This window comes from Sceloporus undulatus, chromosome 4, assembly GCF_019175285.1.
Source record: "Sceloporus undulatus isolate JIND9_A2432 ecotype Alabama chromosome 4, SceUnd_v1.1, whole genome shotgun sequence".
Lineage (NCBI taxonomy): Eukaryota > Metazoa > Chordata > Lepidosauria > Squamata > Phrynosomatidae > Sceloporus > Sceloporus undulatus.
In genome coordinates this window covers 146,931,594-146,944,159 of record NC_056525.1, presented here as the reverse complement: position 1 = coordinate 146,944,159, position 12,566 = coordinate 146,931,594, and the positions used below count along the sequence as shown (strand labels likewise).

The window sequence follows — 12,566 nt, the reverse complement described above, 5'->3', positions numbered from 1 at the left end:
CCAGAATAGAGACTCAAGGGGGCAAATAGCAAATTTAAAAACATACAACTTAAAAACAGTAAAAAAGCATTAAAATAGCAAATGCTATATGTATGAATATCACATTTCAGGAACTATGTATTAAAATACGTTAAAAATGCTATATAAAATTTAAACTTTAAATTACACAGTATTTTAAGCAAAATGTTTATCAGTCTGAAAAAGCCTGACGGCACAAGAATATTTTTACCTGCAGCTGAAAAAAGAGCAGGGAAGGCCCTCTATAGAAGAGAGTGATAGAGCCTGGGAGCAGCCACTGAGAAGGCCCTCTCTCTTATCCCTCCAAATGAACCTGTGGGTGACGGAGCAGAGAGAAGGGCCTCCCTGGATGATCTCAACATGCTTTATGTCCAGAGCCTTACAAACTCTAAAAAACCTGACCAATAGCTTTTCAGTAATAGATTGTTTACTGATAGGAACTGTACTGCCTCCATGAAGATGGAATGCCTATTTTGAGCTTGAGGATATTGTTGGAGAAAAGCCAAAATAAGGTGTTTGTGTAACTTGTGTTTAATGAGCTTTTTGTTTGTTTGCCTGGGGTTCTCCAAATAGGTCCACAAAAATGGTGGAGTAGTTCAGGCTGAACTTCATGTTTGTATGTGTGTTTGAACCTGAGTATCACATAATCATATATAGTGTTCACCATAATAATGTGTGTCCTGAAGCTCTTAGTCATATTTTCTTCTGTGCAAGGATGGCAGAATATTTTTGTTGATGAAGCATGTTTGATGATTTATAAAATGCTTTGTGCACATATTTTTTTTTTAAAACAACCTTTTGGTTATAGGAGAGCACATTTGGATAGTTCTTGATGGTCCCGTTGATGCAATTTGGATTGAGAACCTGAATTCAGTGCTTGATGATAACAAAACACTGACTCTGGCTAATGGAGATCGGATCCCTATGGCACCAAACTGTAAAATTGTTTTTGAGCCTCATAATATTGACAATGCTTCACCTGCCACCGTGTCAAGAAATGGTATGGTGTTCATGAGCTCATCGGTTCTGAACTGGAGTCCCATCCTTGAGGTATAAATATTTTCATAAATTCAAATTCCTTATTTTGTTAATATCAGTAGATATGAAAGAGTCAGTTGCCCTCAGATAATTTAAAACTAGTTTTTGAAGTCCACTTTAAAATAGTTTGTAACATCCCATGATCATGCATTTATTTTGTTAATGTAAATGAGAGTTTGCTATCTGAGGGCAAGGGCAATGCATGGATGATTTATCCTGAATTCCTCCTGGGCTTGCTGTGTGTTGTTTACACAATGAAGGACCAAAACCCTGAATCTGGTCCAAAATGTCTTCACAAGGCCTGCACCCATTTTCACTTCCTCCCCCTTAATCAGCATTTAAATAACTCACCTGTTGCTGCAGGTTTTTGGCTCTTTTTGCAGCAATGATGACAGGTGTCTTCACTTGCAGTTCCTGTGAGCCATCTGGCACTGCTGCTGTGGGTGCAAATCACACTGAGGTCAGAACGAGGTGACCAGTATCAATAACATGGCACCTTATTCTGACTCCAGCAGTAGCGCTATGAAACAAACAGGGACTGTGTGGGAAGGCATCCTCTTGTTGTTTGCTGTGAGAGCCAAAACTCCACAGCAAAAGAGAGCAGATAGGGAGGGAATTTGGGGCAGAATACTCTGGGAAAACCCCAGAGCATTCTGGCAAGTGAAGATGGGCCCTAGGTAGTATCTTCAGTGGTTTTCATTTTCTTGGCTTGCTAAGCATTACCACTATCATCTTCAGAAAAGAATGTGCTGAATTTCACTTCTTTATCCCTGATCAATGGTAGAGACAAGCCATATACTAGTAACTGTCACATTGGAGCAGTGTAACTTGATGTGCAAGACTGTTCTTGAAAACTCTTTGAAAGATTTAAAATCACAGAGAATGTTTCTGAGGTGAAGGCAGCAGGATGCGTCTATTATTATTTACTTGTATCACTTGTTTCTCATTAGTCTTCGAAGCCAATTTAAGGTACTGTACTGGTAGTTATCTTTAAATTTTTAAGATGACTGAGTTCCATGTGGCTTTGGGATTGACTTCTCTCATATATCTTCTCCCACCTCATCCCAGTTTTTAGAGATCAGATAAATAGGTGTTGCTTTCCCAGTAGGAATGTTAAGATTTGTGAGCACTCAGGGTATGGACTTCTGAAGAATTCAAGTGTCATACAGTTTCTCATCTCATTTTAGCCCTTACCGGATGCTGCCTCTCCATGTAAAAGACTATCACATACAAGGGGAACAAGAACATGCCTCCTGCACCCATGTTACAAGCACCTGTCACTTTTTCCGATCTCAGCACATGGCATAAAATTCTGAAGCAGCCAGCCATGCTATGTAGACTTTTCAATACAATTAGGGACCCTGTGCAATGAGAGATCTGAGCTTAAGAAAGAGATTTCAAAAGTATAATGTGATGACCATGAATGTATAGCTAGTGGTGCAACTTTACTTCATCTCATGTTAGTTCTTTGTATATTTTTGGGTCATTTCATAAGTAAGACTATATTATAGACACTTTGAGTCCCTGTACCAGAAGGAAAGTTGGAAATAAATAAATAAATAAATAAATAAATTTGACAGCAGGTGTGGTATAGTGGTTTGAGCACTGGACTAGAATTCTGAAGACTAGGGTTTGAATCCCTGCATAAGTAAGACTATATCATATTGGGAGCCAGTAGTGGTTTGAGGACTGGATTAGCACTCTGAAGATCAGGGGTTGAATCCCTGCTCAGCCATGAAAGCTCACTGGGTGATCTTAGGCAAGTCATCCTCTATGAACCTCAGAGGAAGCCAGTGGCTAACCCTCTCTGAATAAATCTTGCCAAGGAAATCCAGTGATAGGCTTGCCTTAGGATTGCCATAAATTGGAAATAACTTGAAGGCATGCAACACACAAGACTATATTATCTGCTCACAATTGATGTGAGATGAGTTGTAAGACAATTTCAGAAAGACTACCAATGATTTTAATTCCTAAGCTTGGATTTAGAATCAGTTTGCTCACATTTCAGACCAACAATCTGCAGGATAAATGTGTGTCTAAATGTGGTGAACTAAGTTCCGTTGACAGAAGGTGTAGTTTTGGAGGTTGGGTTTTTTTAATACCTTGTAAAAGTTTTGAATTATTCACTTACGTTGACTTCCCTAACATTCGTCTCTGCTGATTCATAATCTATTCCGATCTGATTAGTAACATAATCTTGTAATATCACATTTGTTGTGTGATCCTTCATTAGCTGGTATTTTCCAGTGGAAAAAATGGCACTAAATAAGGTTGAAAACTAGCCCTTTCTCTGTTATGAAAAGTCACACTATTGATTTGTCTTGCTTGTAACAGGGTTTCCTGAAGAAGCGTTCTTCACAGGAAGCCGAGATTTTACGACAGCTGTATACAGCGTCTTTTCCAGAACTATATCGATTTAGCATCCAGTCTCTGGAATACAAGATAGAGATGCTGGAGGCCTTTGTGATAATGCAGAGCATTAATATGCTGCAGGGCCTTATCCCTTGTAAGGTAATCATGTATGCTTTTAAATTTTTGTTTTGCAAAATTTGTTTGTTATAAGAAATACTATCTAATGCCAGTTTCTGGATGTGCAAGAGCAAAATATGTAAATATGTCTTTAGAATAACTATTCAGGGATTCCAGATCAGAGCTAAAACACAAGTTTGCATGCAGAAAATTCCAGAGAATCCTTAGTCTCTCCTGTTTATCATCTAGGTCTAAATCCAATTGCCTAATAATCTAGTGAGCACCTTGATGTAGTGATTTAAATGTTGGACTCTGGAGATCAGGATTCAGTTCCCTGCTCAGCCATGGAAACTCATGGGGGGACCTTTGGCAAATAACACTCTCTTGGCTGCCCCCCAAAAACTCCATGATAGGGTCACCTTAGGGTTTCCATAAATTGGAGATAACTAGAAGACACACCACAACAATCTAATAATAATTATTATTTGTTTTATTTATATACCGCTATTCCAAAGATCATAGCGGTGAACAGCAAGTAAGCTAATTAGCAAGTAAGCTAATTTTCCCCCAACAGTCTGGGTACTCATTTTAGTGACCTTGGAAGGATGCAAGCCTGAGTCGAGCTTGGGCCCTTTTGCTGGTCTTGAACTCACAACCTTGTGGTTTTGAGTGAATGGCTGCAGTACAGGCATTTAACCACTGATTGCTGTATTGTCTAGTATTGTAGAAATACTAGTATTCTAGCACTCTAGCAATAAACCCTATTGCTAGTTCAAACTAGAGTAGACACACTGAATCAATTCCTCAGTTATAAGCATTTATATCATTTCCCTAATTATGTACACACTGAAAGCATAATGTGGAAAAATGACATTCTATGCACATGTTTTTGATTGAAAAAGAAGAGAAATGCCATTTTATTCCACAGTTCCACAGAATTAGAATAACAGGGACATCACTTGCTTTGGTTCAGTGCTCTAATAGCTGGAAGAGAAAGTTGCAAACATATGAAAAAACACAATGCAATAATTTTTGTTAGTAAAGTGCACCAAAACTCTGGTTTTCCTACAGCAGACTTGCGTTGCTTCCTTTCTTGAAATATGCACTGGTTTAACTTAGAGATAAAGAGAGGTTTCATCAACTTTTGAAATCCAATGGATTTTCAAATTATAATTTTTTAGTTTTGACATTCAAGATTTGCGCCTGCTATTGAATTCTGCAATAAAGATTCAATCATAGTCAAAATTTCTCCATTTTATGTTGGTAGAATCAATTAAGATGATACAAAAATACTAAATTCTGTTGCAAGTAAGCTGTTAATACTGTCCAATATTGAAAGTTGCTGCATTTACTCTCAAATACTTATAAATGTTCATTGCTGTATTTCTTACATTGTCGACTTCTAATGCATAAGAACATGAAGGTAGAAGGCACAAATAATGAAAGACAAACTGAGCAGGCACTAGTTATAAGTGCCTATGATATTTAATTAAGCTAAATAGATTAGAAAACTGGTCTAAAACTAATAAAATGAATTTCAGTGGGGAGAAATTTAAGCGACTACACTTAGGGAGAAAAAAAATGTAACACACGGTAGATGTCAAAGGGATCTAGGAGTCCTAATAGATCACAAGTTGGGTCAACAGTGTGATGCTGCAGCTAAAAAGCCTAATGTCATTCTAGGCTGCATAAATAGAAGTATAGTGCCTAGACTGAGGGAAGTAATAGTACCACTCTATTCTGCTTTGGTCAGGCCTCACCTGGGATACTGTGTCCAGTTCTGGCACCACAATTCAAAAAGGATGTTGACAAACTGGAGCGTTTCCAGAGAAGGGCAGCCAAAATGTGAAGGCTCTGGAAACCATGCCCTTTGAGGAGTTACTTAGGGAGCTGGGTATGTTTAGCCTGGAAAAGAGAAGGTTAAGAGGTGATATGATAGAGCTTATTTAAATATTTGAAGGGATGTCATATTGAGGATGGAGCAAGCTTGTTTTCTGCTGCTTCAGAGACTAGGACACAGATCAATGGATGCAAACTACAGGAAAAGAGATTCAATCTCAATTAGGAAGAACTTCCTGACAGTAAGACCTGTTAGACTGCAGATCACACTCCCTTGAAGTGTGGTAGAGTGGAGGTTTTTAAACAGAGGCTGGAAGGCCATCTGTCAGGGTTGCTTTGATTGTGTATTCTTGCATGGCAAAGTGGCTGGCCCTTGTGGTCTCTTCCAACTCTGCAATTCTATGATTTCTTTTCCAGAGGTTTTTGAAATAAAAGTGAAAAAGAAGTAAATATATCTAATGCATATCACCTGTCAAATCATGACTGTTGTATAGCAGATATTCTCAAATTGCAATGGTCAGAAAGCACTACTGTTAAATCTTGTCTAATATTCAGTCTCCATATCAGACACTGTCAAATAGTGAGTTGTCCTGCATGTCAATATACTATCAAATGTTGACTATGTCCACAAATTATCCCAAGAATATTTCAGTTCTTTACTAAGAACTCTACTGTTTATATATACTCTACAAAGACCTACTTTTACCATCTGTAGACCCATTCAGAAATGAATGGCCCAAACATACAGGCCAAAATAAAGCTGCTTTGGGTTACTTTGGAGGTATGCTGTTTAAATGACACACTCATCTTAAGAGGCCAGAAACTGTGCCAAAGTTATGTTCCAGTCCTTAGGACTTTGGCACGGCTTCTGACCTCTTAGGATGCAGACACCATTTAAACAGCATACCTTCAAAGTGACCCGAAGCAGCTTTATTTTGGCCTGTCTGTTCAGGCCCTCTGTCTTCAAAATGTTTCTGAGCTCTTAATAGCTAAATGACAAGTCATGATGTGTTGCTACTCAGGAGCAGGGAGGAGAAATGACAGCAGAATTCCTGGAAAGACTGTACATCTTCTCCCTGATGTGGAGTATTGGAGCGCTGTTGGAATTGGAAGACCGTCGCAAGATGGAGCACTGGCTTCGTGGCCATGAAACAATAAGACTTGACCTTCCTAATATCCCCAAAACAAGTGAAGATACTATGTTTGACTACTATGTTACAAATGATGGTCAGTGAACTGAAGAGATGTTGCTGTGTGTAATTATATACCATCCTTGGAAAGATTAGCATGTGTAGAAGATAAGTCAAGCTGATTCTTCTCAACATCTTTGTTGTTTACTGACTGACTATCCATATAATGTGGAAGTTCTTTTAAAAAAGCAAGGAATTCCTTGATGTTATATCATGAGGACAATCAATTGTTTGCATCTGAGAATTTGATTCCCCAACTAAACAATTTAAGGGGAAAAGTAGTTGCTTTGATGGGCCAGGATATATAGGATGTCCTGGCTCTGTAGTTGCCTTGATCTCCCCCTGTCACCTGGTCCTTTGTTCCTGAGCCATGGCAGCAGTCTGCACAGGCATTTTCCTGAGCCACCTAGAGCATCTGCCACCGCAGGTTGCTTGCTTTGGAGGTCAGAATGAGGTGGCTAGCATCTGTTCTGCTTCATTCTGACCTGTGACAGAGACAGAGACAGACACACCAAAAAGATCCGTGGGATGTCCTTGCATAAAGTCACTGAAGTGCAGCAATGGAACACTCTGGATATTCCAGGAAGATTCAGAGCAAAAGGTTTTTTTTTTTTTAAATCTGTTGTAAGGTTGTTATGCCCTAGTTCTGATGTGGAGCATGCAAGATATTGTCCAAACTGCTTGCACCTGAACTGGGGTATATGCATAATCTGAAAAGGATGTCACAAGAGTAGGGGGAGGGGGGAATGAGCTTTTTAACATGTGCAGAGAGGGCTTCAGTTATGCCTAGGCAGGAGCCAGAGGAAGCTTTGCATTGGCTCTGCTGAAATTCTAGATTCCTGTGGTGTATTTGTGGAATTAAATTACAATGGCTTGCTCTTCTGGGCAGGGAAATGGATGCATTGGAACACTTGTGTTGAAGAATATGTCTATCCTAGCAGCAGCACTCCAGAGTATGGCTCTATCTTGGTGCCAAATGTTGACAATGTGAGAACTGACTTCCTTATCCAAACTATTGCAAAGCAAGGCAAGGTAATGTTCTGTTGTTTTATGTCATGATACCATTGTTGGAGGGAAGGGATCAAGAGTTCTAGGGAGGTCCATTTTGTTTATTGAATTGTATATTAGTCTGACTTTTTTTATATGCTTACATTAGGTTTGTGAATTTGGTTAAGTTGAAAGATAGTTCTCTTTTTACTGTTGCAAAGTGTGATTTGTGACTAATTAGGGATTTAAAGTTGGGTCTTCAAAATGCAAATGTAGACCTATCTTACTTCCAATATGCTAACTCGAGCATGTCCAGAGGAGGGCGACCAGAATGGTGAAGGGTCTGGAAACCATGCCCTATGAGGAAAGACTTGGGGAACTTGGAGAAGAGATGGTTAAGAGGTGATATGATAGTCCTGTTTAAGTATTTGAAGGGATATCATATTGAGGATGGTGTAAGCTTGTTTTCTGCAACTCCAGAGAATAGGAACTGGAACAATGATGCAAGCTGCAGGAAAAGGGATTCCACTTAAACATTAGGAGGAACTTCCTGACAGCGTGAACTGTTTGAACAAGGGCTCTAGAAATCAGTTCCCATTAGGAATGGCTGGAAGATCAGAATATACTTAACAGTTCCACTGGACTGAAGAGGCAATTCTTGTGGAAGAAAAGATTGAGGGGAGATCTGAACTATCTACAGTCTTACAGAAGATGAAGTTGGGGATTCTCTGATGCTCCAGTGGGCAGGACTTGAAAGCAGGTGGAAGTTTCAGAAAAACAAGTTTTGGCTGAATTTTAGGAAAAGGTTCCTTAAAGTAAAGGCTGTCAAACTAGCTCCATTTTGTTTGTGGAGGAGCACACAACCAAATTAAATCAGCAGTGTTGTAAGGGAAATTGTACTTTTATGTGGAAATTGTACTTTTACTTCTCCATTATTTGAAATGAATAATTTTGAGAATTGAGGCTTTGCCAATATTTTTGGCGCTCATATCCCCAAACTCATTTGAATTCTCTTCTCATCTTCAGGCAGTGCTGCTAATTGGTGAACAAGGGACTGCTAAGACTGTCATCATCAAAGGGTACATGTCAAAATATAATCCTGAAAGCCACATGGCCAAGAGTCTCAACTTTTCATCAGCAACTACCCCTTTTATGTTTCAGGTACTACTTAGAATTATCTTTCTCTAAAATGAAAGTAAAGTTAGACTTTACTGACAATGCACTGGAAAGAGATAATCTTTTTTCTCTCTCGAACAGTGAAGATTATGCTATTTTATTCCTTTTATTTTAATGGAAAAATTGGTATTTCCCCCCCCCCCCAGATATTCTCCCATTCCCATGTTTGGTGAAGAACAACATAATTTTCTTGGAATGCATGTCAACCTTAACAGAATGAAATCACATTCAGTTCTCCTTAAGACTTTATGGAAGAAAAAGTTACAAAGTACATTAGATATAAGCCATTAAAAGAAGACTAATTGTTGTGGGATTAAAAGCTATTTTGTGATTTTTCTTCAAAAATATTGTTTTGCTCCAAACTGCCTTCTAGAGAGTGCAGCAGCATCTCCATCACATTTTGAGATTATTCTGAACAAATGTAGGCCCTGGAGAAGCCTTTTTTTTTTTTTGAAACAGAAAGTGAACAAGTTGTGACCTCTGCTCACTTCCCATTGTTAAAAAAGATTTCTCCTTGTCCTAAAATGCTCAGAAACATAGTGAAAATGCTCCACGTTTGAGGACAAAACAACTATTTTTGGCATAGGATGGCATGGGCGGGTTAAGTGTAGGCCTCCAAAGTCTTCTTGAGGAGCAATGAGGTCTCCTAGCCTTCCACAGTTGCCTACTCCCGAATTAGTGGAACCCGCACTATGAAAATTGTGCCAGTGGGAACACCTTGGGTATACTGATGGAACTCTGTTGTTGTTGTTCCTGTGGTGAGTATTCACCAGCCAAACAGTCAAATGGGGTTACAGTCATGGGAGAGACAAGGCCTGGCAAGGGGAGTAGCACATTTACGCTATAACGTATGCCCTCTCAGACAGAACCTATGATCCTCCATCAACATTGCAACTGTACAGCAGCCCAAGACCAAATACAAAATGTTTACCATCTGTTGTTTTCAGTGGTGGAAGTATTTGGCATCCCACCCCATCAACAGCGCTTCACCCATGTTACCTCTTTCTTCGCTGACCAGCTCCCACATCTGTAGGTGGTGAGGGGGAATACAATGGATTGGACGATTTTAACATTAAGACTCAGTTGTATGCTCTTTAGGATTTTGTCTAGTTCTTTCCTCTCTGCCCTTCCCATTCCTAGTCTTCTCATTTCTTGACTGCAGTCTTCATTCTGATTATTGCTTTATCCAAGGTACAGGAAATCATTAACTATTTCAATGTCTTCATTGTCTAGGCTGAATTTATGTAGATCATCCATGGTCATTATTTTTGTTTTCTTTATGTCCAGCAACAAGCCTGCCTTTACACTTTCTTCTTTGACTTTCCTTAGCAATTGTTCCAAGCCCATGATGTTTCTGCTAGTAGTATGGTGTCTTCTGTATATCTTAGATCATTGATGTTCCTTCCTCCTCCTCCTCCTTCCAAGTCTAAACCTGTTTTTGAATGACATTTTCTGTATATAAGTTGAACAAGCATAGTGATAATATACAGCCTTACACGACCTCATTGCCTACTGGGTGCCCTTCTGTTTCCCCATATTTTCTTCTAACAGTTGCCTCTTGTCTTATGTACAGATTTGCTATCAGGGCTATCAGATGTATTGGCATTCCCATATCTTTAAGAACATTCCATAGCTTTTTGTGATCTATGAAGTCAAAGGCTTTGCTATAGTCTATAAAGCACAGTCTGATTTTCTTTTGGAATACTGTACTTGCTATATAGTGGAATTATTTAACCTCCCCACACCCATTGTGTATATTGTCTGTGCTTGACTATAGGTTTTTAATATCCTGTTTCAACAAATCCTGTGCAAAATGTGTAGCTCTCATTCTGAAGGCATGAGGACACTGCAAGTATATCTCTAAACAAAAATATTTATCTCATAGCGCACAATAGAAAGTTATGTGGACAAGCGCATGGGCACAACATATGGCCCTCCTGCAGGAAAAAAAATGACAGTCTTCATTGATGATGTGAATATGCCTGTAATCAATGAATGGGGAGACCAGGTCAGCTAACTGCTTTGTGTTTTACAATATAATATCTTGGTTATTAAAATAGGATAGTTGCAAGATGATTATTTCAGTGAGATTTTTGTTTAAATTGGAAATGTTTCAAATAAATGTTTGTTCTCCGATTAAGCTAGAAAAGAAAGTTGCCTGATTTGATTTTGATAGCAAATATCCTAGATTGGATTTAACAGTTTTACAAAGACTAAGGAGATTATCGCACCCAGGAATCCTGGTGGGAGAGATGCGGGATCTAAAAGACTAAAATGTATGTTATCATATTTACCTGTGTCCAGTTTGTAGGCAGCCTGCATCCACTCAGGCAGCCCATCTGCAACCCAGACCTCTCCTGCGGCTTTTTCAAGAATAGGAAAATCTCGTTCTTGAAAAAGCTGCAGGAGAAATCCAGGTTGCAGATGGGTTGCACAGGTAGATATGGGCTGCTCATAGCCCGGACATGGACAAATGTGATAATATCCATTTTCATCTTTTAGATTCTGCATCTCTCCTGCCAGGATTCCTGGGTGCAATAATCTCCTAAGAGAGGAAGATGGAATAGCATGATACACTAAAATATGAAGAAATTAAGGGATCATAGATTGTCTCAAAATGCTTTATTCTTATTTGAACATGCGATGCTATATACCTACCATGCCGTTGCAGAAGTAATAAATGTATGTGATCTATGTAAATATAATTTTCTCATGAAATTTGTAAACCTAATATAAACCAGAAAAAAATAATTTCATCTATCTATATCTGTGTTTACTTTCTTTGCAAATATAACTTCACCCACAATCTCTTTCAGTAAAATTTGAAATTATAAAATACATTAGTATACTGACTAATAGTGGTTGCATGGGATTTGATTAAATCAAAACAAAAATATATCTAGAAGAACAATGGAGGTTAAATACTGATGATGAAATTTGTGGCTATGTAAATATTGTCACTATAAAAAGGATTTCTAACATTGCTATTAAGGGCTGAAAATACACTCTTTTAACCAAGTAAGAAAAAAGAACCCTGTCAAAGCACTATTACAGTGGGCCCTTGGTATCTGCTGGGGTTTGGTTACAGGACCCCCCATGGATATCAAAATCCATGGATGCTGAAGTCCCATTATATACAGTGGGATAGTAAAACGATGTCTCTTATATAAAATGGCAAAATCAAGCTTTAATTTTTTGGAAATTAAAAATATATATATATTTTCAAACTGCAGATGATTGAATCTGAGAATAAAAAATCCATGAACATGGAGACCCAACTGTACTATATAATAACATCCCCTCCTCCCAATTTGTTTTTGGAACACTTTTCCAAATTCTGTGGAAGGCCTTGGTACGGGAGGCAATTTCAAAATTCAGTGAGAAGAAAGTAAAAGGTTAATCCATGAAGGATGCCAAGAAAAGAAAGTACATACCACCAATCCCATTCAGTTACTCCCAATAGATAACCTAAAGAACTTCTTTTACAGGTCACCAATGAGATAGTTAGACAGCTGATGGAGCAAAGTGGGTTTTATAACCTGGAGAAGCCTGGAGAATTCACCAGCATCGTTGATATCCAGTTCTTGGCTGCCATGATCCACCCTGGTGGTGGGCGCAATGACATCCCTCAGAGACTGAAGAGGCAATTCTCTGTATTTAATTGCACCCTGCCTTCTAATGCATCCATTGACAAGATTTTTGGTAATGTGTAACCCATTTCTAACAATGTTGCTCATGTGTGCTCTTCACGTCTTTTTTACTTAGATGAGGAATCCTTTTCTAATTTGAACAAAGAATTTTAGAAAGATATTATTTCTTTTAATTTTGCCTGTGGCAGGTATCCAA

At 38.6% G+C, this 12,566-nt stretch overlaps 1 protein-coding gene across 1 annotated transcript in view; it reads left to right on the top strand.

Moving 5' to 3' along the window:
• DNAH5 (dynein axonemal heavy chain 5) overlaps positions 1–12,566 on the top strand; it is a 166,712-nt gene that overhangs the window by 90,817 nt on the left and 63,329 nt on the right. The window contains exons 43-49 of the mRNA XM_042465764.1: positions 827–1,068; positions 3,394–3,570; positions 6,390–6,594; positions 7,447–7,589; positions 8,571–8,705; positions 10,606–10,728; positions 12,209–12,422. Coding sequence (XP_042321698.1) covers positions 827–1,068; positions 3,394–3,570; positions 6,390–6,594; positions 7,447–7,589; positions 8,571–8,705; positions 10,606–10,728; positions 12,209–12,422 — 1,239 coding nt within the window. The remainder of the gene's footprint in view (positions 1–826; positions 1,069–3,393; positions 3,571–6,389; positions 6,595–7,446; positions 7,590–8,570; positions 8,706–10,605; positions 10,729–12,208; positions 12,423–12,566) is intronic.